This window comes from Salmo salar, chromosome 14 (genome assembly GCF_965601325.2).
Source record: "Salmo salar chromosome 14, fSalSal1, whole genome shotgun sequence".
NCBI lineage: Eukaryota > Metazoa > Chordata > Actinopteri > Salmoniformes > Salmonidae > Salmo > Salmo salar.
In genome coordinates, this window is record NC_138304.1 from 83,154,101 (window position 1) to 83,177,447 (window position 23,347).

The following is a 23,347-nucleotide window of genomic DNA, read 5'->3' on the forward strand; positions in this document are numbered from 1 at the left end:
AACACAGATTCAATGCCTCACAAAGAATGGCACCTATTGGTAGATGGATCATTTTTTTTTGAATATCCCTTTGAGCATGGTGAAGTTATTAATTACACTTTGGATGGTGTATCAATACATCCAATCACTACAAAGATACAGGCACCCTTCCTAACTCAGTTGACAGAGAGAAACAAAACCGCTCAGGGATTTCACCATGAGGCCAATGATGATTTTAAACCAGTTATAGATTTAAATGGCTGTGATTGGAGAAAACTGAGGATGGATCAACAACATCGTAGTTACTCCACAATACTAACCTAAATGACAGAGTGAAAAGAAGGAAGCCAGTATAGAATAAAAATATTCCAAAACATATATCCTGTTTGCAATAAGGTAATAAAGTTATACTGCAAAAAATGTGGCAAAGAAATTTACTTTTTGTCCTGAAAAAGCATTATGTTTGAGGCAAATCCAACAAATCACAGAGTACCATGTTTTGGGTGTGCTTGTCATCGGCAAGGACTAGGGAGTTTTTTTAGGATAAAAAGAAAAGGAATCGAGCTAAGCACAGGTAAAGTCCTAGAGGAAAACCTGGTTCAGTCTGCTTTCCAACAGACACTGGGAGACAAATCCACAGCAGGAGAATAACCTAAAATGCAAGCGAAATATACACTTGAGTTACTTACCAAGAAGACATTGAATGATCCTGAGTGGCCTAGTTACAGTTTTGACTTAAATCAGCTTGAAAATCTATGGCAAGACTTGAAAATGGATGTTTAGCAATGATCAACAACCTCCTTGACAGCTTGAAGAATTTTAAAAAGAATAATGGGCAAATGTCATACAATCCAGGTTTGCAAAGCTCTATTAGACTCAGCTGTAATCGCTGCCAAATGTCATTCTAACATGTATTGACTCAGTGGGTTGAATACATATCTAATCCAAATATATCAGTGTTTTATATTCCAATAATACATTTAAAATGTAGATTTTTTTTGTTGTTGTTGAGTTTTCTGTGTATAATGTTGACAGAAAATTACAATGAAATAAATTCATTTGAATCCCACTTTGTAGTGGAAAAAGTCACGTTTCTGAAGGCACTGTACATAATAAATAAAACGTGTGTTATTACACACCGTGCCCCTCACATCTCGTTTCTTGGGCTCCGGGGACATCTCCTGAGGGATGAATTTGATTGGTCCTTTAATCTGTCTCCGAGACCTCTTGGTACCGTCGGGCAGCGTCTCCATGGCGATGTCAGCATCATCGCTACTGGCCTGGTCACACTCTGAACATTGCCTGAGAAGAAGAGGGAGGTAGAGAGAGGTAGAATAAGTGTGGTAGAGGTAGAGAGAGGAGAGGGATGATCTTTCACGGTCCAGACAGTGTCCTCTCCTCTATGCAGGGGTATTGATTTTACTAATCTGTGAACATCTTAAGCATGGAAAACAGGTTTAAGATACCTTTCTCTCTTACTATCAGTCTCTGACAAACAGGATCTAGATGTTGCTAATTATGTTGAAGAGAAAACAAACAAAACACTAAGGCTTTGGTCTGTAATGTCTGTCTTTGTTGAAATCTATGAAAATAATATTTGCTTGGTTTGAAAAAAAAAATATGCTGTTTTCCCAAAGTATTGAAATCTGAGCCTGGAGGTCTGCCCCTGGATTTGAGGATAGGGGGTTATGCTGACCCAGGCAAAGCATACGAATGTGACATACTTTTCTGCCAGTCTTATAAATTAGATCACGTCAGTATTATAGGTTAAGGCAAAGCGAACTTGTGGATCCTCTGTGTGTTTCTAGTTCCTACTGAGAAGCCCTGTCTGCACCTTTCTTACTGCCTCTTCGTGGGGTGCAGATCGTGGTAATTAGGTATGACTTGGCCTCGGCTCCACCAAATTATATCCATCCAAACACTTTGTAATTTCTGCCCTCTGGAGCAGAAGGCCGCCGTGCTCTTATTCATGGTTTAAATGATTTACTCCCGGTCACAGGCATGTTCAACCTGCAGGTTGAGGTGCCACTAAAACAAACAACACACACATCTCAGATGTGCACACACACACACACACACACACACACACACACACTACAATCCCCCATCCTCCTTAACTTAGAATAGGAAGTAAAAAGGGAGAAGACTAACTGTGGAAGTAGCTCACTAAGTGACAGAGATGGAATACTACTGAACTATTGAGACAGATACACAAAAGAGCTCGTCTATTTATCTGTCCAGATAAGGACATCTACCTCTTCTGTGTGAAGTAGGACATTTCCACCATCTCCGCATTCTCCATCTGATAAATCTACTGCCATTGAGTATTCTGAAATGTCACACTTAACACAAATAAATCAATTGTAGACACTAATGTATCTTCTACTCCAAGTTATTATAAAACGGTTTGTTTGGATCCTGGATGCTGATTGGATGATATGCGGGACATTTACTCACGCAGAATACCATGACGTGTTAATCTCATAATTCCACTGTCCCGCAACCCACGCAGGAAATTCAGTCAAAATAGCCCCTGGGCAAAAAAGCGTCTACACACTATCCATGCTATTTGATTTGCAACACCTACCTGTCTGCCTTTACAACCTGTGCAACAATGTAGCATTTTACAAATGCTTTCTCTCCCATGCCAGTAGGCTAGGTAGCCCAAGAATGAAACTAACTAATTTACCATAGAAACTGAACACTCAAGAATTCCATTCATTTATTCACCAGCGCAGTGCGGTCTATGTAGGCCTATTGGATATTCATTAAATCATTATTTATTGAGGTTCTTGTCTCTCATCATCATTGAATGTCTGCTAGCTAGCTACATGCCAATGATTTGTTTAGCATAGCAAAGTCCAAAGAGTGGAATGATTAGAATTAACGAAAATAACTAACAACCAACCAGCCCGCTGTTAAAATAATGGTTTTAATGAAAACATTCGATTAATATTTGTATAAATATGTTGGCAACCGTTTTATAAAAGCAATAAGGCCCTCAAACCCGGGGAATATGGTATGATAACTCCTGTCTAAGGGCTGTTCCTGGCCCTTGGCTTCGTCTCGGGTCTAAGAATAGCCCTTAGTCATGAGTTATCACACGATAATCCCCGGGTTCTCATGTCTTATTGCTTAAATAACATGTTTTTATACAATGTTATAACAATGTCAAAGCAGATTTACAGTACAGTGTCGTGTGTGTGTGTGTACCATGGACAGCACTTGGTCCAACTTTTGGTTTTGTAAACTCTTGTACCATCGAGTCCTCTGGCACCCATTCACCATTCACTCCCCATCTACCTCCCCAGTCCCTCTCTTTCTTCCTCATCTACCTCTCTCTTTCTTCCCCATCTATCACACTCCCTCCTTCTCTTTCTTCCTCATCTACCTCTCTCTTTCTTCCCCATCTATCACACTCCCTCCTTCTCTTTCTTCCTCATCTACCTCTCTCTTTCTTCCCCATCTACCACACTCGCAGTCCCTCCCTCTCTTTCTTCCTCATCTACCTCTCTCTTTCTTCCCCATCTATCACACTCCCTCCTTCTCTTTCTTCCTCATCTACCTCTCTCTTTCTTCCCCATCTATCACACTCGCAGTCCCTCCCTCTCTTTCTTCCTCATCTACCTCTCTCTTTCTTCCCCATCTATCACACTCGCAGTCCCTCCCTCTCTTTCTTCCTCATCTACCTCTCTCTTTCTTCCCCATCTATCACACTCGCAGTCCCTCCTCATCTACCTCTCTCTTTCTTCCCCATCTATCACACTCCCTCCTTCTCTTTCTTCCTCATCTACCTCTCTCTTTCTTCCCCATCTATCACACTCGCAGTCCCTCCCTCTCTTTCTTCCTCATCTACCTCTCTCTTTCTTCCCCATCTACCACACTCGCAGTCCCTCCCTCTCTTTCTTCCTCATCTACCTCCCTCTTTCTTCCCCATCTACCACACTCACAGTCCCTCTCGCATCTCTCTCTTATCGCTCTCTTTTCTTTCTTTCTCATCTCTCTCTTTCCAATCTCTCTCTCCCATCTCACTCTCTCTCCCATCTCTCTCTCTCATCTCTCCCATCTCATTTCTCTCTATCCCATCTCTCTCTCTTTCTTTCCCATCTCTCACTCTTTCCTTCTTATATCTCTCTGTCCCATCGCTCTCTTTCTTATCTCTCTTTATTTCTTTCCCATCTCATCAATCTCTCATCTCTATCTTATCTCTTTCTTTCCCATCTCTCGCTCTCGCTCTTTCTTTCTTTCAAATCTCTCTCTCCCTCCCGTCTCTCTCGCTCTTTCTCATCTCTCTGTCTGTGTGTCTCTCTGTGTGTCTCTCTATCTGTCTGTCTGTCTGGCTGTCTGCGTCCGTCCGTCCGTCTGTCTGTCTGTCTGGCTGTCTGCGTCCGTCCGTCTGTCAGCGTGCGTCCGTCTGTCTGCGTCCGTCCGTCTGCGTGCGTCCGTCCGTCTGCGTGCGTCCGTCCGTCTGCGTGCGTCCGTCCGTCTGCGTGCGTCCGTCCGTCTGCGTGCGTCCGTCTGTCTGCGTGCGTCCGTCTGTCTGCGTGCGTCCGTGTGCGTGCGTCCGTCCGTCCGTCAGCGTGCGTCCGTCAGCGTGCACAGACGGACGCAGGCAGACAGACGGACGCACGCTGACGGACGCACGCTGACGGACGGACGGACGCACGCACACGGACGCACGCAGACTCCGTCTGTCTGCCTGCGTCCGTCCGTCCGCGTGCGTCCGTCCGTCCGTCCGCGTGCGTCTGTCCGCGTGCGTCCGTCCTCCGTCCGCGTGCGTCCGTCCGTCCGTCCGCGTGCGTCCGTCCGTCCGCGTGCGTCCGTCCGTCCGCGTGCGTCCGTCCGTCCGTCCGCGTGCGTCCGTCCGCGTGCGTCCGTCCGCCCGTCCGCGTGCGTCCGTCCGCGTGCGTCCGTCCGTCCGTCCGCGTGCGTCCGTCCGTCCGCGTGCGTCCGTCCGTCCGCGTGCGTCCGTCTGTCCGTCAGCGTGCGTCCGTCCGTCCGCGTGAGTCCGTCCGTCTGCGTCCGTCCGTCCGTCCGCCCGCGTCCGTCCGTCCGTCCGTCAGCGTGCGTCCGTCCGTCTGCGTGCGTCCGTCCGTCCGTCTGCGTGCGTCCGTCTGCGTCCGTCCGTCCGTCTGTCTGTGCGCGTCCGTCTGTCTGTGCGCGTCCGTCTGTCTCTGCGTCTGTCTGCGTGCGTCTGTCTGTCTGTCTGTCTGTCTGTCTGTCTGTCTGTCTGTCTGTCTGTCTGTCTGTCTGTCTGTCTGTCTGTCTGTCTGTCTGTCTGTCTGTCTGTCTGTCTGTCTGTCTGTCTGTCTGTCTGTCTGTCTGTCTGTCTGCGTGCGTCCGTCTGCGTCCGTCTGCGCCTGTCTGTCTGTGTGCGTCTGTCTGTCTGTCTGTGCGCGTCCGTCTGTCTGTGCGCGTCGGACGCAGACGGACGCACGCAGACGGACGCACGCAGACGGACGGACGGACGCACGCAGACGGACGCAGACAGACGCACGCAGACGGACGGACGGACGCAGACGGACGGACGCGGACGGACGGACGCACGCGGGCGGACGGACACGGACGGACGGACGGATGCGGGCGGACGCAGACGCGTCCGTCTGTCTGTGCGCGTCCGTCCGTCCGTCCGCGTGCGTCCGTCTGTCCGTCCGCGTGCGTCCGTCTGTCCGTCCGCGTGCGTCCGTCTGTCCGTCAGCGTGCGTCCGTCCGTCTGCGTGAGTCCGTCCGTCTGCGTGCGTCCGTCCGTCTGCGTCCGTCCGTCCGTCCGTCCGCGTGCGTCCGTCCGTCCGTCCGCGTGCGTCCGTCCGTCCGCGTGCGTCCGTCCGTCCGCGTGCGTCCGTCCGTCCGCGTGAGTCCGTCCGTCCGCGTGCGTCCGTCCGTCCGCGTCCGTCCGTCCGTCTGTCTGTGCGCGTCCGTCTGTCTGTGCGCGTCCGTCTGTCTGTGCGCGTCCGTCTGTCTGTGCGCGTCCGTCTGTCTCTGCGTGCGTCTGTCTGTCTGCGTGCGTCTGTCTGTCTGTCTGTCTGTCTGTCTGTCTGTCTGTCTGTCTGTCTGTCTGTCTGTCTGTCTGTCTGTCTGTCTGTCTGTCTGTCTGCGTGCGTCGTCGTCTGTCTGTCTGCGTGCGTCCGTCTGCGTCCGTCTGCGCCTGTCTGTCTGTGTGCGTCTGTCTGTCTGTCTGTCTGTGCGCGTCCGTCTGTCTGTGCGCGTCGGACGCAGACGGACGCACGCAGACGGACGCACGCAGACGGACGGACGGACGCACGCAGACGGACGCAGACAGACGCACGCAGACGGACGGACGCACGCAGACGGACGGACGCGGACGGACGGACGGACACGGACGGACGGACGGATGCGGGCGGACGCAGACGCGTCCGTCTGTCTGTGCGCGTCCGTCTGTCTGTGCGCGTCCGTCCGTCCGTCCGCGTCCGCCCGCGTGCGTCCGTCCGCGTGCGTCCGTCCGCGTCCGTCCGTCTGCGTCGCCGTCCGTCCGTCTGCGTGCGTCTGTCCGCGTGCATCCGTCTGTCCGCGTACGTCCGTCTGTCCGTGTGCGTCCGCGTGCGTCCGTCCGTCCGTCTGCGTGCGTCCGTCTGTCTCTGTCTGTCCGTGTGCGTCCGTCTGTCCGTGTACGTCCGTCTGTCCGTGTGCGTCCGTCTGTCCGTGTGCATCCGTCTGTCCGTGTGCGCCCGTCTGTCCGTGCGCGTCCGTCTGTCCGTGCGCGTCCGTCCGTCTCTGCGCGTCCGTCCGTCTCTGCGCGTCCGTCCGTCTCTGCGCGTCCGTCCGTCTCTGCGCGTCCGTCCGTCTCTGCGCGTCCGTTCGTCTCTGCGCGTCCGTCTGCGTGCGTCTGTCTGTCTGTCTGCGTGCGTCTGTCTGTCTGTCTGCGTGCGTCTGTCTGTCTGTCTGCGTGCGTCTGTCTGTCTGTCTGCGTGCGTCTGTCTGTCTGCGTGCGTCTGTGTCTGCGTCTGTCTGCGTGCGTCTGTCTGTCTGTCTGCGTGCGTCTGTCTGTCTGCGTGCGTCTGTCTGTCTGTCTGCGTGCGTCTGTCTGCCTGTCTGCGTGCGTCTGTCTGCCTGTCTGCGTGCGTCTGTCTGCCTGTCTGCGTGCGTCTGTCTGCCTGTCTGCGTGTGTCTGCGTGCGTCTGTCTGCCTGTCTGCCTGCCTGTCTGTGTCTGTCTGCCTGTGTGTCTGCGTGCGTCTGTCTGTCTGCCTGTCTGTCTGCGTGCGTCTGTCTGCGTGTGTCTGTCTGTCTGCCTGTCTGCGTGTGTCTGCGTGCGTCTGTCTGTCTGCGTGCGTCTGTCTGCGTGCGTCTGCGTTCGTCTTTCTGTCTGCGTGCGTGCGTCTGTCTGCCTGTCTGCGTGCGTCTGTCTGCCTGTCTGCGTGTGTCTGCGTGCGTCTGTCTGCCTGTCTGCCTGCCTGTCTGTGTCTGTCTGCCTGTGTGTCTGCGTGCGTCTGTCTGTCTGCCTGTCTGTCTGCGTGCGTCTGTCTGCGTGTGTCTGTCTGTCTGCCTGTCTGCGTGTGTCTGCGTGCGTCTGTCTGTCTGCCTGCGTGCGTCTGTCTGCGTGCGTCTGCGTTCGTCTTTCTGTCTGCGTGCGTGCGTCTTTCTGTCTGCGTGCGTGCGTCTGTCTGTCTGCGTGCGTCTGCGTGTGTCTGTCTGTCTGTCTGTCTGCGTGCGTCTGCGTGCGTCTGTCTGTCTGTCTGCGTGCGTCTGCGTGCGTCTGTCTGTCTGTCTGCGTGCGTCTGCGTGCGTCCGTCTGTCTGCGTGCGTCCGTCTGCGTGCGTCCGTCTGCGTGCGTCCGTCTGTCTGCGTGCGTCCGTCTGCGTGCGTCCGTCCGTCTGCGTGCGTCCGTCCGCGTGCGTCTGTCTGTCTCTGCGTCCGTCTGTCTCTGCGTCCGTCCGTCTGCGTGCGTCCGTCTGCGTGCGTCCGTCCGTCCGCGTCCGTCCGTCCGTCCGTCTGCGTGCGTCCGTCTTCGTGCGTCTCTCCGTCTGTCTGCGTCCGTCCGTGTGCGTGCGTCCATCCGTCCGTCTGCGTGCGTCCGTCCGTCTGCGTGCGGCCGTCCGTCTGCGTGCGGCCGTCCGCGTGCGTCCGTCCGTCCGCGTGCGTGCGTCCGCGTCCGTCCGTCTGTCCGCGTCCGTCCGTCTGCGTGCGTCCGTCCGTCTGCGTGCGTCCGTCCGTCCGTCTGCGTGCGTCCGTCCGCGTCCGTCCGTCCGTCCGCGTCCGTCCGTCCGTCCGCGTCCGTCCGTCCGTCCGTCCGTCTGCGTCCGTCCGTCCGTCTGCGTCCGTCTGCGTCCGTCCGTCTGTCTGCGTCCGTCCGTCCGTCCGTCTGCGTCCGTCCGTCTGCGTCCGTCTGCGTCCGTCCGCGTCCGTCCGTCTGCGTCCGTCCGTCCGTCCGCGTCCGTCCGTCTGCATCCGTCCGTCCGCGTCCGTCCGTCTGCATCCGTCCGTCCGTGTCCGTCCGTCTGCATCCGTCCGTCCGTCTGTCTGCGTCCGTCTGTCTGCGTCCGTCTGCGTCCGTCCGTCTGTCTGCGTCCGTCTGTCTGTCTGTCTGCGTCCGTCTGTCTGTCTGCGTCTGTCTGCGTCCGTCTGTCTGTGTCTGTCTGTGTCTCCCTGCCTGCGTCTGTCTGTCTGTGTCTCCCTGCCTCTCTCACCAGTAGCTGTTCTTGGTCTTCTTGGGCATGCGTGTCAGCGGAGGCTCCAGACAGCCCAGGTGGTAGTAGAGCTTGCAAGTGTCACACATCAGCAGGAGATGCTGGTCCTGGTTCTTCTTACAGATCCCACAGCTAAACAGGAACACACACATGCATACATACATACATACATACATACATACATACATACATACATACATACATACATACATACATACATAAGCATATAAGGCCTTGTGCTTGTATGTAATGCCTGTTTGAATGTTTGTTTACCTGTAGAGGACAGCTGGCAAGTTGGAGGACTTCCCAGGAGTTCCTCCCTCCTTCTTGCTGGGCTTCCTCTCTTTAGGGGCTTTCAGGACCGACGGGGAGTTCAGTTTCTGTCACAGAGAGACACACAACACAACTGTAGGTGTACTAGAGACCTCAGAGAGAAGCAGTAAAGGACAGACAGGTCAAAGGTGTCCACAGAGAGGAGGGAGAGGACAGAGAAAGAGGGGAGAGAGGAAAGGGGGGGTGAAGAGAGAGAGTGTGTGTGTCTGTGGGGGAGGCCTGTTGTTGGTCAGTAGACTGAGGTGGATGTGGGTGTGGTTTATTTCTCCACTGCATCTCGTTGGCTACATGGTGGCTGCTGTCTGTCGCAGGTTAATTAGAAAACCGATCTGCTAGGGAGAGACTGGGGAGCTGGTGGGCCACTAAACAGACAGGCTTCTCACTGGGGCAGCTTTAATCTGAGCACACTCACTACGCCATAGCCCACGGCTCCCAGGGACCAGTCCTGTGGGGGTGCTAGGGCCACAGGACCCCAGGGTGTGTGTGATCTACTAATTGTGGACCACAATCCCCTTCTGCATTAGCTCAGTGAGTAGAAAACCCCTCAGAGAGATGGGTGTGTGAAGGTATATTCTAAAATAAGAATCAGAGGCAGGCAGGACCAGACCAGCCTCAGGCAGGACCAGCCCAGCCTCAGGCCATCTGCCTGGTTCATACTGGGTGCGAGACAGGCTCTGAGGCCGTGGGTGACCGAGTGGCCATCACACACAGCACACACACTAGATAGCAAACACAGCACACACACAAACGGCACCCTGGGAAGGGTCAGCTGACTGGCACGCCTTTCAGGAAGATTCTCGGTGTTTGACACAGACGTGCACAGCATTTCAAATGAGATGCTTTACCTCAGTGCCAAACTGAACACTGCCAGGAAATGCTAATGGTAAAAACACTGACCGGGTCCTTTGAAGTTTCACAATGTCTAGCAAAATGTTTTCCTCTCCCTGAGACGTCCCCCACAATGACAACACTGACTCAGTGTATAGGATGAGGGATGGGGCTGCGGTCGGGCAACATCAATAATTTCTGGTAATGTACGGGACGGGCAGAGAGATGACAAATAGGAAATGAAAAGGTATCAGATAGATGACACAAAGCAACGCGGGGACGTGACTGATGTAGCTACTTAAACCTTTCCACGTTTCTAATTACGTGATTTATGGAGGTCGTTGCAGATCGACGTCGTTCGTTCAGTCGTTCTTTCCTCCCATCCTCTAGCTATATCACACCATCCATTTATCTGAAGCCAGACCCCTGTTGCCAGCCAAACTTTTAAATCAAGCATCATGCATTCATTTAGCCGCTTACGTAGATGCATTTTGAAAGAGCTGATTACATATGCAGTTCCAGGCGCCACGGGCAACTGTTATTTGTATTATCTAGACCTACCTGCTAATCTTAGAGACGGGGTGTAACCAGGGGGTGTCTGTGTCTCGCTGTAGCATCCTGTCAGAGCTCCAACGCTCCACAGGCCTCTCATCCTAAGTTCTCATTCTCACCTCAACACAGCACCACACACACCAAGAGCTGCTTTTAAAGAAGTGTCAGCACTTCCAAACAGGCTCTGTCACTTTAAAAAAAAAGTTAAAAAGGTCTCACAGAGCAATTTCTGCAGAGCTGCATTTCGCACTCATTAAACAACCCATCACCCGTGGTGACGCATCTTGGCGATTTGGTTGCCATGGTGAGTGTGAACGTGGTAGAAAGCAAGCGGGCAGCTTCTAGCTTCATTTAGAGTGGAGCAGATCCAGGTCTGGTCTGCCTTTATGGTAAAGGACAGGTCAATCACTTACAGGAGCCTATTATGGGCTGCAGAATTACCCCATGGTAACTCTGTGGGTTGCTATGGCTAATCTAGATTCCTCTCAATCCTTCGTCATAACCAGGTCCTGGGCATGTAGCAGGGAGCCCTGTCCGGTTGGGGGTTTATCCTCTGACTTTTCTGTCCTGCCTAGGTGTGATGAAACAAAAATTACAGGACAGGTGCTGGAGTTTGGTTTAGTGGGAGTGTTGCCAACTCAGGACTAAACATGAGAGAGATAGGAGGAGAAAGTGGACGAGCAGGAAAGGAGGAGGAGAAAGTGGACGAGGAGGAATGAGAAAGTGGACGAGGAGGAATGAGAAAGTGGATGAGGAGGAATGAGAAAGTGGATGAGGAGGAATGAGAAAGTGGACGAGGAGGAATGAGGAAGTGGACGAGGAGGAATGAGAAAGTGGACGAGGAGGAATGAGAAAGTGGACGAGGAGGAATGAGAAAGTGAATGAGGAGGAAAGAGAATGAGAAAGTGGATGAGGAGGAATGAGAATGAGAAAGTGGATGAGGAATGAGAATGTGGATGAGGAGGAATGAGAAAGTGCAAAAGAAGATAAGAAAAGGGGATGAGGAGGAAAGGAAGATGAGAGAGGAGAAGAAAGTAGTGTGATATTAACATACCTGTCCTAGGATTCCTCCCAACATGGTCCATATGGCATGGCCCTCACTCCTCAGAACACCGTTGACATTCTGCAGGTCCTCCAGAGACTCACACAGCTTCAGAGGGAGAGACAGACAGGTCATGTAGGGGGTGAGAGAAAGAGAGAGAGACGGGGCATGTAGGGGGAGAGAGAAAAAGAGACAGGTTATGTAGGGGGGGAGAGAGAAAGAGACAGGTTATGTAGGGGGAGAGAGAGAAAGAGACAGGTTATGTAGGGGGAGAGAGAAAGAGACAGGTTATGTAGGGGGGAGAGAGAAAGAGACAGGTTATGTAGGGGGAGAGAGAAAAAGAGACAGGTTATGCAGGGGGAGAGAGAAAAAGAGACAGGTTATGTAGGGGGGAGAGAGAAAAAGAGACAGGTTATGTAGGGGGGGAGAGAGAAAGAGACAGGTCATGTAGGGGGGGAGAGAGAAAGAGACAGGTTATGTAGGGGGGGAGAGAGAAAGAGACAGGTTATGTAGGGGGGGAGAGAGAAAGAGACAGGTTATGTAGGGGGGAGAGAGAAAGAGACAGGTTATGTAGGGGGGGAGAGAAAAAGAGACAGGTTATGTAGGGGGAGAGAGAAAAAGAGACAGGTTATGTAGGGGGGAGAGAGAAAGAGACAGGTTATGTAGGGGGGGAGAGAAAAAGAGACAGGTTATGTAGGGGGGGGAGAGAGAAAGAGACAGGTCATGTAGGGGGGGGAGAGAGAAAAAGAGACAGGTTATGTAGGGGGGGAGAGAGAAAGAGACAGGTCATGTAGGGGGGGAGAGAAAAAGAGACAGGTCATGTAAGGAGAGAGAGTGTAAGGAGAGAGAGAGACAGGTCAAGTAGGGGGGAGGTCAAGTAGGGGGGAGAGAGAGAGAGACAGGTCAAGTAGGGGGGAGAGAGAGAGACAGGTCATGTAGGGGGGAGAGAGAGAGACAGGTCATGTAGGGGGAGAGAGAGAGACAGGCCATGTAGGGGGAGAGAGAGAGAGACAGGTCAAGTAGGGGGGAGAGAGAGACAGGTCATGTAGGGGGGAGAGAGAGAGAGACAGGTCATGTAGGGGGGAGAGAGAGACAGGTCATGTAGGGGGGGGAGAGAGAGAGAGGTCATGTAGGGGGAGAGAGAGAGAGACAGGTCATGTAGGGAGGAGAGAGAGAGACAGGTCATGTAGGGGGGAGAGAGAGAGAGAGGTCATGTAGGGAGAGAGAGAGGTCATGTAGGGAGAGAGAGAGAGAGGTCATGTAGGGAGAGAGAGAGGTCATGTAGGGAGAGAGAGAGAGAGAGAGAGGAGAGAGAGAGAGACAGGTCATGTAGGGGGAGAGAGTGTAAGGAGAGAGCGACAGGTCAAGTAGGGGGGAGGTCAAGTAGGGGGGAGAGGGAGAGACAGGTCATGTAGGGGGAGAGAGAGAGACAGGCCATGTAGGGGGAGGGAGAGAGACAGGTCATGTAGGGGGGAGAGAGAGAGAGGTCATGTAGGGGGGAGAGAGAGAGAGAGGTCATGTAGGGGGGAGAGAGAGAGAGGTCATGTAGGGGGGAGAGAGAGAGACAGGTCATGTAGGGGGGAGAGAGAGAGAGAGAGAGAGAGACAGGTCATGTAGGGGGGAGAGAGAGACAGGTCATGTAGGGCGGAGAGAGAGACAGGTCATGTAGGGGGGAGAGAGAGACAGGTCATGTAGGGGGGAGAGAGAGACAGGTCATGTAGGGGGGAGAGAGAGAGAGAGGTCATGTAGGGGGAGAGAGAGAGAGACAGGTCATGTAGGGAGGAGAGAGAGAGACAGGTCATGTAGGGGGGAGAGAGAGAGAGAGGTCATGTAGGGAGAGAGAGAGAGAGGTCATGTAGGGAGAGAGAGAGAGAGAGAGAGAGAGAGAGAGAGAGAGAGGAGAGAGAGAGAGAGAGAGAGAGAGAGAGAGAGAGAGAGAGAGAGAGAGAGAGAGAGAGAGACAGGTCATGTAGGGGGAGAGAGTGTAAGGAGAGAGAGACAGGTCAAGTAGGGGGGAGGTCAAGTAGGGGGGAGAGGGAGAGACAGGTCAAGTAGGGGGAGGGAGAGAGACAGGTCATGTAGGGGGGAGAGAGAGAGAGAGAGGTCATGTAGGGGGGAGAGAGAGAGAGAGGTCATGTAGGGGGGAGAGAGAGAGAGGTCATGTAGGGGGGAGAGAGAGAGAGAGAGGTCATGTAGGGGGGAGAGAGAGAGAGAGAGAGACAGGTCATGTAGGGGGGAGAGAGAGACAGGTCATGTAGGGGGGAGAGAGAGACAGGTCATGTAGGGCGGAGAGAGAGACAGGTCATGTAGGGGGAGAGAGAGAGAGAGGTCATGTAGGGAGAGAGACAGGACATGTAGGGGGGAGAGAGAGAGAGAGAGAGAGAGAGACAGGACATGTAGGGGGGAGAGAGAGAGAGGTAATGTAAGGGGAGAGAGCGAGGTCATGTAGGGAGAGAGAGACTTCATATTATCTCCCAGAGATTACTTAGTCTACCTCCTTCTCCACACACACACCCCACGCACTCAAAACCCACCCCACGCACTCAAAACCCACCCCACGCACTCAAAACCCACCCCACGCACTCAAAACCCACCCCACGCACTCAAAACCCACCCCACGCACTCAAAACCCACCCCACGCACTCACCCTGTCAGGGGCTTTATAGCCGTATCTGTAACTAGACTTCTAATCTTAACGATCCTTCTCGCTCGATCCCCCTCTCAGTCTTTCTCCATATCTCTCACTGTCTTCAAGGCCGGGGCTGCTTCTCTCCCTCCATCTCTCTCTCTCTCCGTGTAAAAGCATGTCGAGCGGTGCAATTAGCAACACACTCTCCATTAATAACGCTTAATACACGTGGCAGAAAGACTCAACGCAACATTAACTCCTCTGACTTTTACGCCGCTGTTTTATGCCCTTCTTCATTGGGCCTGATGGAGCGAAGCCCTGCGCCGCCACACCCAAGTCACATGGCGAAGGAGAGATGAAAGGAGAGAGAGAGAGCGAGAGAGAGAGAGAGCGAAACGGCAGGGGCCACAGAGAGATCGAGGGAGAAAGAGATGAATAGAGCGAGAGATGGAGAGAGCTAGACGGAGGAGGAACAACAAGGCTCTTAAAATGGTCTTTTTCATGGTACATAGTAAAACGGTGGTTAATGTGTTGTAGCGCAAAGCGATGCGGTTTATGAATGACACACTGTGTGTTTCTGAAGACTAGAGGCCATGCAGTACAAAGACATAGCACAGCTTCAGGGTGAGGACTCAGAGCAATGTTACTGGAGAATCACTGGTAAACCCCTAGTGACTAGTTGATAACAGTGTGGTTTAACATTTTGTCCACCATCTCCCTGGCCGTGTCTACTACCACAGAGAAGTCAAGCAAGCATTTTATTCTGTGACTTTACTGCCTGTACCAAATCAAATCTAATTTTATTGGTCGAGTACACATATTTAGCAGATGTTATTGCGGATGTAGTGAAATGCTGGTGTTCCTAGCTCCAACACTACTAACCTAGATGTAGTTGACAAGCAGCTTCTTCAGGTTCTTCTAACAGTGTGTGTTTTCCACCACCACTAACCTTGTTGTAGTCGACGTGCAGTTTCTCCTGCTCACTCTCCAGCTTGTCTTTCAGGTTCTTCTGTTCAGAGATATTGTCCTGGATCTGAATCATCCTCATGTTCCTCTCTGCATAGCAATAAGGACACCAATCAATAAACCACCATCTCAATCTACACACATCAATAGGACCGATCCCAATCTATCTCCATCTATATACAGGAAAAGGCAGACGAGAAACACAGTGTGCCAATCTGATGGGCGATAGCTGGGTGGTGGGGGATGTTGTTCTGATGGGCGATAGCTGGGGTGGGGGATGCTGTTCTGATGGGCGATAGCTGGGGTGGGGGATGCTGTTCTGATGGGCGATAGCTGGGTGGTGGGGGATGTTGTTCTGATGGGCGATAGCTGGGGGGGTGGGGGATGTTGTTCTGATGGGCGATAGCTGGGGGGTGGGGGATGTTGTTCTGATGGGCGATAGCTGGGGGGGTGGGGGATGTTGTTCTGATGGGCGATAGCTGGGGGGTGGGGGATGTTGTTCTGATGGGCGATAGCTGGGGTGGGGGATGTTGTTCTGATGGGCGATAGCTGGGGGGTGGGGGATGCTGTTCTGATGGGCGATAGCTGGGGTGGGGGATGCTGTTCTGATGGGCGATAGCTGGGGTGGGGGATGTTGTTCTGATGGGCGATAGCTGGGGGGTGGGGGATGTTGTTCTGATGGGCGATAGCTGGGTGGTGGGGGATGCTGTTCTGATGGGCGATAGCTGGGTGATGTTGTTCTGATGGGCGATAGCTGGGGGGGTGGGGAATGTTGTTCTGATGGGCGATAGCTGGGGGGGTGGGGGATGTTGTTCTGATGGGCGATAGCTGGGTGGTGGGGGATGTTGTTCTGATGGGCGATAGCTGGGGTGGGGGATGTTGTTCTGATGGGCGATAGCTGGGTGGTGGGGGATGTTGTTCTGATGGGCGATAGCTGGGGTGGGGGATGTTGTTCTGATGGGCGATAGCTGGGTGGTGGGGGATGTTGTTCTGATGGGCGATAGCTGGGGTGGTGGGGGATGTTGTTCTGATGGGCGATAGCTGGGGTGGGGGATGTTGTTCTGATGGGCGATAGCTGGGGTGGGGGATGTTGTTCTGATGGGCGATAGCTGGGTGGTGGGGGATGTTGTTCTGATGGGCGATAGCTGGGGTGGGGGATGCTGTTCTGATGGGCGATAGCTGGGGTGGGGGAGGATGTTATTCTGATGGGCGATAGCTGGGTGGTGGGGGATGTTGTTCTGATGGGCGATAGCTGGGTGGTGGGGGATGTTGTTCTGATGGGCGATAGCTGGGTGGTGGGGGATGTTGTTCTGATGGGCGATAGCTGGGTGGTGGGGGATGTTGTTCTGATGGGCGATAGCTGGGTGGTGGGGGATGTTGTTCTGATGGGCGATAGCTGGGTGGTGGGGGATGTTGTTCTGATGGGCGATAGCTGGGGGGTGGGGGATGTTGTTCTGATGGGCGATAGCTGGGTGGTGGGGGATGTTGTTCTGATGGGCGATAGCTGGGTGGTGGGGGATGTTGTTCTGATGGGCGATAGCTGGGTGGTGGGGGATGTTGTTCTGATGGGCGATAGCTGGGTGGTGGGGGATGTTGTTCTGATGGGCGATAGCTGGGTGGTGGGGGATGTTGTTCTGATGGGCGATAACTGGGGTGGGGGATGCTGTTCTGATGGGCGATAGCTGGGGTGGGGGATGCTGTTCTGATGGGCGATAGCTGGGTGGTGGGGGATGTTGTTCTGATGGGCGATAGCTGGGGGGTGGGAGATGTTGTTCTGATGGGAGATAGCTGGGGGTGGAGGATGCTGTTCTGATGGGCGATAGCTGGGGTGGGGGATGCTGTTCTGATGGGCGATAGCTGGGGGTGGAGGATGTTGTTCTGATGGGCGATAGCTGGGGTGGGGGATGTTGTTCTGATGGGCGATAGCTGGGGGGTGGGGGATGTTGTTCTGATGGGCGATAGCTGGGTGGTGGGGGATGTTGTTCTGATGGGCGATAGCTGGGTGGTGGGGGATGTTGTTCTGATGGGCGATAGCTGGGTGGTGGGGGATGTTGTTCTGATGGGCGATAGCTGGGTGGTGGGGGATGTTGTTCTGATGGGCGATAGCTGGGTGGTGGGGGATGTTGTTCTGATGGGCGATAGCTGGGTGGTGGGGGATGTTGTTCTGATGGGCGATAGCTGGGGTGGGGGATGTTGTTCTGATGGGCGATAGCTGGGTGGTGGGGGATGTTGTTCTGATGGGCGATAGCTGGGGTGGGGGAGGATGTTGTTCTGATGGGCGATAGCTGGGTGGTGGGGGATGTTGTTCTGATGGGTGATAGCTGGGGTGGGGGATGTTGTTCTGATGGGCGATAGCTGGGTGGTGGGGGATGTTGTTCTGATGGGCGATAGCTGGGTGGTGGGGGATGTTGTTCTGATGGGCGATAGCTGGGGTGGGGGATGTTGTTCAAGGTTACACACGTGTGAGCGTACATGTATACGCACACTCGCAAACACACACACACACAAAAACGGTCGAGCAAACACATATCTGGCAATGGCATCATCATTCATTTTGGGGGTCTTTATCCAAGGCTACATGCTGAGAGCCTATAGAACTCTGGCACATCTGTCTTTATTCTGGAAGCATCTGTCTTTAGTAACAACATTGACTAGAATAGTGTATTATGTTGGTAATGTAAGTCTATGTAGCCATCAGTCAGATGGTTTTTGTTTCCCTGCTCACCCAGGTAATAGTTGACGAAGTCTGCAGTGAGGGCGGGCTGCTTGTGTTTCCTGCGACCGTCCACACTTGCGCTGATGTCTGACGTGTCTACAGGGAAGATGTCCGTGCTGAAGAAGAAAAAAGGTATTTGAACCGACAACCCTCTGCTTCCTGGTCCACCTCTCTAACCTCAAAGCCCCTCCCTGACAAGGGGAAAAAGTTGCAGCTCTGGCACATCCAGTTGAAAAAAATCTTTATATTGGATTTTTTTTTTTTTAAGTATGGAGTGTGAATTCTACATTTGGGCTACACCTCAATTCTTGGTTGCCTGAAGACCGTATTTTTCCTACAGACATTAACTCCTACCTGATGCCCATGAGCTCTGCCTTCCTCATGAGCTTCCTGATGGCGGAGGCGCTGGAGGTCAGGGGTCGTGGAAGCTTCTCCCGGGGGACCCAGGCCTGGGGCCGCGTGTTACGGGACAGCTCTGCCCTGGCCCGGTACTGCTGCAGCCGGGTGGTAATACGGGCCTGCCAGGGGTTCAACACAACACAAAGAAACACACACTTCATTATCTAATGACAGCTTGGCTGTGTCCCAAATGGCACCCTATCCTATATATGGGCCCTGGTCAAAAATAGTGCATTGTTTAGGGAATAGGATCCCATTTGGGACGCAGACATTACAACTTACAACCTCCCCAGGGTGTTTCTGCTGTGTTCTCCAACTCACTTGTTAAAATAAAAAAGTAAATCAGTCGAAGACTGAATCTTGCATATAGAACAATTATCTATGACGAAAACACTGACAAGCATTTCTATTCATGTTCAAAGACAACATTGTGCAGTCCTAACAGGGCAAGCCAGTGTGAGTCTGAGCCAGTCTTGACCTCTCACCTGTGCCTCAGGGGCCAGCTGCTTCTCTTTGTCCTGTAGAGACGCCTTGCAGTAGGACTGGAGCGCCAGGTAGTTCTTCCTCTTCCACTTCCTGTCATAGCGGTCCGCATGCTGCTTACAGTACGCAAAGAAGGGATCGGCTATGTCCTGGGGAAACAGACGCACACACACACACACACACACACACACACACACACACACACACACACCACACACACGTGTTCAAAACCTGATCGACCACAGGTGAACATCGCTTCTGGTGCACTGCGTATGGCATGTCTTTCAGCACTCTTAAGTCAAGAGATCTGTTTTCCTGTGTAAAATAGTCACTTACAGCGCATTCGGACCACTTGAATCTTTCCACATTTTGTTATGTTACAGCCTTATTCTAAAATGTACTAAATCGTTTTCCCCCTCATCAATCTCCACATTCTTTTACTGAAATATCACAATGTCATAAGTATTCAGACCCTTTACTTGGCAGCAATTACAGCCTCAAGTCTTCTTGGGAATGACACTACAAGCTTGGCGCACCAGTATTTGGGGAGTTTCTCCCATTCTTTTCTGCAGATCCACTCCAACTCTGTCAGGTTGGATGGGGAGAGTTGCTGCACATCTATTTTCAGGTCTCTCCAGACATGTTTGTTCAGGTTCAAATCCAGGCTCTGGCTGGGCCACTCAAGGACATTCAGAGACTTGTCCCAAAGCCAATCCTGTGTTGTCTTGGCTGTGTGCTTAGGGTCGTTGTCCTGTTGGAAGGTGAACCTTCACCCCAGTCTGAGGTCCTGAGCGCTCTGGAGCAGGTTTTTATCAAGGATCTCTGTTCTTTAGTCTGTTCATCTTTCCCTCAATCTTGATTAGTTTCCCAGTCTCTGCCGCTGAAAAACATCCCCACAGCACGACGCTGCCTCCACCATGCTTCACCGTAGGGATGGTGCCAGTTTTCCTCCAGATGTGACGCTTGGCATTCAGGCCAAAGAGTTCAATCTTGGTTTCATCAGACCAGAGAATCTTGTTTCTCATGGTCGGAGAGTCCTTTAGGTGCCTTTTGGCAAACTCCAAGTGGGCTGTCGTGCCTTTTACTGAGGAGTGGCTTCCATCTGGCCACTCTACCATAAAGGTCTGATTGGTGGAGTGCTGCAGAGATGGTTGTCCTTCTGGAAGGTTCTCCCATCTCCACAGAGGAACTCTGTGACCATTGGGTTCTAAGTCACCTCCCTGACCAAGACCCTTCTCCCCCAATTGCTCAGTTTGGCCGGGTGACCAGCTCTAGGAAGCTGGTGGTTACAAACTTCTTCCATTTAAACATGATGGAGACAACTGTGTTCCTGGGGACCTTCATTGCTGCAAACATTTTTTGTTACCCTTCCCCAGACCGGTGTCTCGACACAATCCTTTCTCAGAGCTTTACGGACAATTTCTTCAACCTCATGGCTTGGTTTTTGCTCTGACATGCACTGTCAACTGTGGGAACTTGTATAGACAGGTGTGTGCCCTTTTCATGTCCAATCAACTGAATTTACCACAAGTAGACTCCAATCAAGTTGTAGAAACCTCTCAAGGATGATCAATGGAAACAGGATGCACCTGAGCTCTTTTTTGAGTCTCATAGCAAATGGTCTGAATACTTATGTAAATAAGGTATTTCTGTTTTTTATTTTTAATAAATTTGCAAACATTTCTAAAAGCCTGTTTTCTCTTTGTCATTATGGGGTATTGTGTGAAGATTGATGAGGATTTTTTTTATTTGATCCATTTCAAAATAAGGCTGTAACGTAACAAAATGTGGAAAAAGGGAAGGGGTCTGAATACTTTCCCAATGGACTGCATGTAATTCAAAATAATAATTGTTTCATTGTTATGCGAGAAACATAATATCCATTTAGTGCTCTCATAGAGTGATGAACTGTGCTCAATGCTGAAGTACATTGCATCTTATTCCAGGAACTGAGTTAAGCGGTGGTGATTTTTCTCAGAAATGGTCTTCCAAATTCCATGTAAGAAAACAGCGAAGAACAATGAAAGCCTCTACTTCTTAATTATATTCCATATCCACAACAACCATACAGCTCACGTACAAGGTCCTAGGACCTTTTCTTTCCCCCTCTCCCTCCTCAGTCAGGGAGAAAAAAAAAACACTCCAAAACCCAACCGTTTTCCCCCCAGACAGGCAGGCAGCCCCTGGCTCCCCTAGAATCGTTTAGGCTTAAGGTGTTTCGGCAGATTTTATCAGAGGCTTCACCTGTTGATAGGGGCCCTTTGCCACAGCTCAATGGATTAAGTGGATAGCGGTGAGTAGGCACTTTCTGGGCCGGGTTTATCAGTACGCCGGCCGCCTTTGTGCCGCCGAATTAAGTGACGCGAGGTGCATACATCAGCTGCACTGCAGACGGATCCTGAATACCAGCTATAACCAGATCCTTAGAGTGTCATCATTATACAGCCTTCCATGTTTTATTACATTCTCAATATAAGACTGCCTATAGCAGGAGGTTGATGAAGGAGCCAGGGCCAGTTTTAGAGACTGTTTTAAAGGACTAGTTGTTTGGATCAGAGGATCTTACTGTAAAATGAATACGTTGCTGTCTTCTTATCACAGGGAGTGACCTGAATCCTGCACTAAGAACCCACCCCCCTATGTTGTTCAAATGCATTTCAGGGACTGTGAATGAGCTGTGCAAAGCTGTCAAAGGGTGGCTAATTTGTAGAATCTCAAATATAAAATATATTTTGATTTGTTTAACACTTTTTTGGTTACTACATGATTCCATATGTGTTATTTCATAGTTTTGATGTCTTCACTATTATTCTACAACGTAGAAAATAGTAAAAATAAAGAAAAACCCTTGAATGAGTAGGTGTGTCCAAACTTTTGACTGGTACTGTATATATACACACAGGGTCACATGATTCATGTCCAGTCTTCTCTCACCTCCTCTGCAGCGGCCTCTGAGAGAAGCCCCTCCCTCTGAGCACAGGTCACATGGAAGTAGGATCTGCACATGCCAGCATCACAGCTGATACACACGCCTGTCCGGGCAAACCGGGCGTCCTCGCAGAAACTGCACTCCTAGACAACAACAACAACAAAAAACTTCAGGCCAGAAACCCCACTCATGAACAAAAGGTAAAAAGAAAATGGAGATCTCAGAAACTGCACTCAGGGACAAAGGAAAACCTAGAGGTTCAGAAACTTCAACATTGACTTCGCTCAGTTCTGCCAAAGGAACAAGGTGACTACTTGGAGAAAGTTGCAAATGCTTTAATTATTCCCCTCTCAACATTTTTATGATAATACACATTTTCCTGCAGGAATTTCTTTTCAGTGTGAAAAGGCCCTGGATCATATTTTTAAAAGTCACTCTCTTCAATAAAAGTGTATTCTATTGGCTTAGTGACCCTCAACAGGGTTTCAGCTAGAATGAATGTCAGAGTGACTGTACGCTGATGGATCACTGTGCTTCGTTGGATGTAAAGTGTTGGACGGTAACCAACCACCCGAGTCACTTTATTACTGTCTTAATGTGCGGCTCCTATAAACCGGACTTATTCATCAACAGACAATGGGAATCCAAAAATCTAAAACACCTTCTTCAGTCTTCCACTTTGATAAAGCATGTTTGAAGTAATACGGATTGATTTTGTTTCACGCAATTTACACTGTTTAACAGAATATTTCAATCGCCATCACCATCATCTTTATTCTATAAAACATTTCCTTTGTACTTGCCTTGGCCCCATACTTGGAGTAGTTCATCTCTGTGAGAGTCACCGGTCGTAGTTTATCAATGTCCCCAAACGCTACTCCAGGGACGTAGAGCGCACAAACCACATGGACCCATCTAGAAAATATACATGAAAACAAACAAAGATGCTTCAAATAGCCCCATTGCTGATGTATGTGCCTACTTAACCAATGAAAGCAAAGACCATTATACACATTGAGAGTATACTAAACAGAGACTGGGTAGTCCACGTGAAGTAAACACAAGCTTTCTAATGGTCACAATTAAAGCGTTTGAACAGGATCTTAAACGCGTACAAATTTGTAACATTGTAAGAATTGGAATGGCAAGATTTTTTGATGTTGCAGGATGTAACATATAACACAAAATTTATGACGTTGTACACAATTGTGCACAATTTTCGGGGACCCGTTTTGGCTCGTGAGTGCTACTTTCAAAGCTACTGGCTGAAATTATACAAAACCTTTATAATGCATCTTTAAAACCTCTCTGGGATATGTGGCCCACCTCGACAACAGCCAGTGAATTTGCAGGGCGCCAAATTCAAACAACAGAAATCTCATAATTAAAATTCCTTAAACATACAAGTATTATACACCATTTTAAAGATAAACTTCTTGTTAATCCAACCACAGTGTCCGATTTCAAAAAGGCTTTACGGCAAAAGCAAACCATGCTATTATCTGAGGACAGCACCCCAGCAAACATACACATGAAATCATAATTCAACCCGCCAGGCACAACACAAAAGTCAGAAATAACATATAATGCATGCCTTACCTTTGAAGATCTTCTTCTGTTGGCACTCCAATATGTCCATTAAACATCACAAATGGTCCTTTTGTTCGATAAATTCTGTCGTTATACATCCAAAATGTCCATTTATTTGGCGCGTATGATTCAAAATACACCGGTTTCAACTCGCGCAACATGACTACAAAATATCTCATAAGTTACCTGTAATCTTTGTCCAAACAACTTTCCTAATACAACTTTAGGTATTTTTTAACATAAATAATCAATAAAATT

At 50.9% G+C, this 23,347-nt stretch overlaps 1 protein-coding gene across 4 annotated transcripts in view; it reads right to left on the minus strand.

Moving 5' to 3' along the window:
* The window catches only part of LOC106570311 (PHD finger protein 14), a 539,603-nt gene that overhangs the window by 500,550 nt on the left and 15,706 nt on the right, over nt 1–23,347 (minus strand). For 2 of the 4 annotated variants that reach the window (XM_082961222.1, XM_045694808.2), the window contains exons 7-16: nt 22,303–22,414; nt 21,505–21,642; nt 18,573–18,719; nt 18,043–18,206; nt 17,698–17,804; nt 14,956–15,062; nt 11,390–11,485; nt 8,896–9,002; nt 8,623–8,754; nt 1,119–1,281 (exon numbers count right to left, since the gene is read on the minus strand). In XM_082961222.1, the coding sequence (XP_082817348.1) occupies nt 1,119–1,281; nt 8,623–8,754; nt 8,896–9,002; nt 11,390–11,485; nt 14,956–15,062; nt 17,698–17,804; nt 18,043–18,206; nt 18,573–18,719; nt 21,505–21,642; nt 22,303–22,414 (1,273 nt within the window). The remainder of the gene's footprint in view (nt 1–1,118; nt 1,282–8,622; nt 8,755–8,895; nt 9,003–11,389; nt 11,486–14,955; nt 15,063–17,697; nt 17,805–18,042; nt 18,207–18,572; nt 18,720–21,504; nt 21,643–22,302; nt 22,415–23,347) is intronic. The other 2 variants (XM_082961223.1, XM_082961224.1) reach the window with 2 other exon arrangements.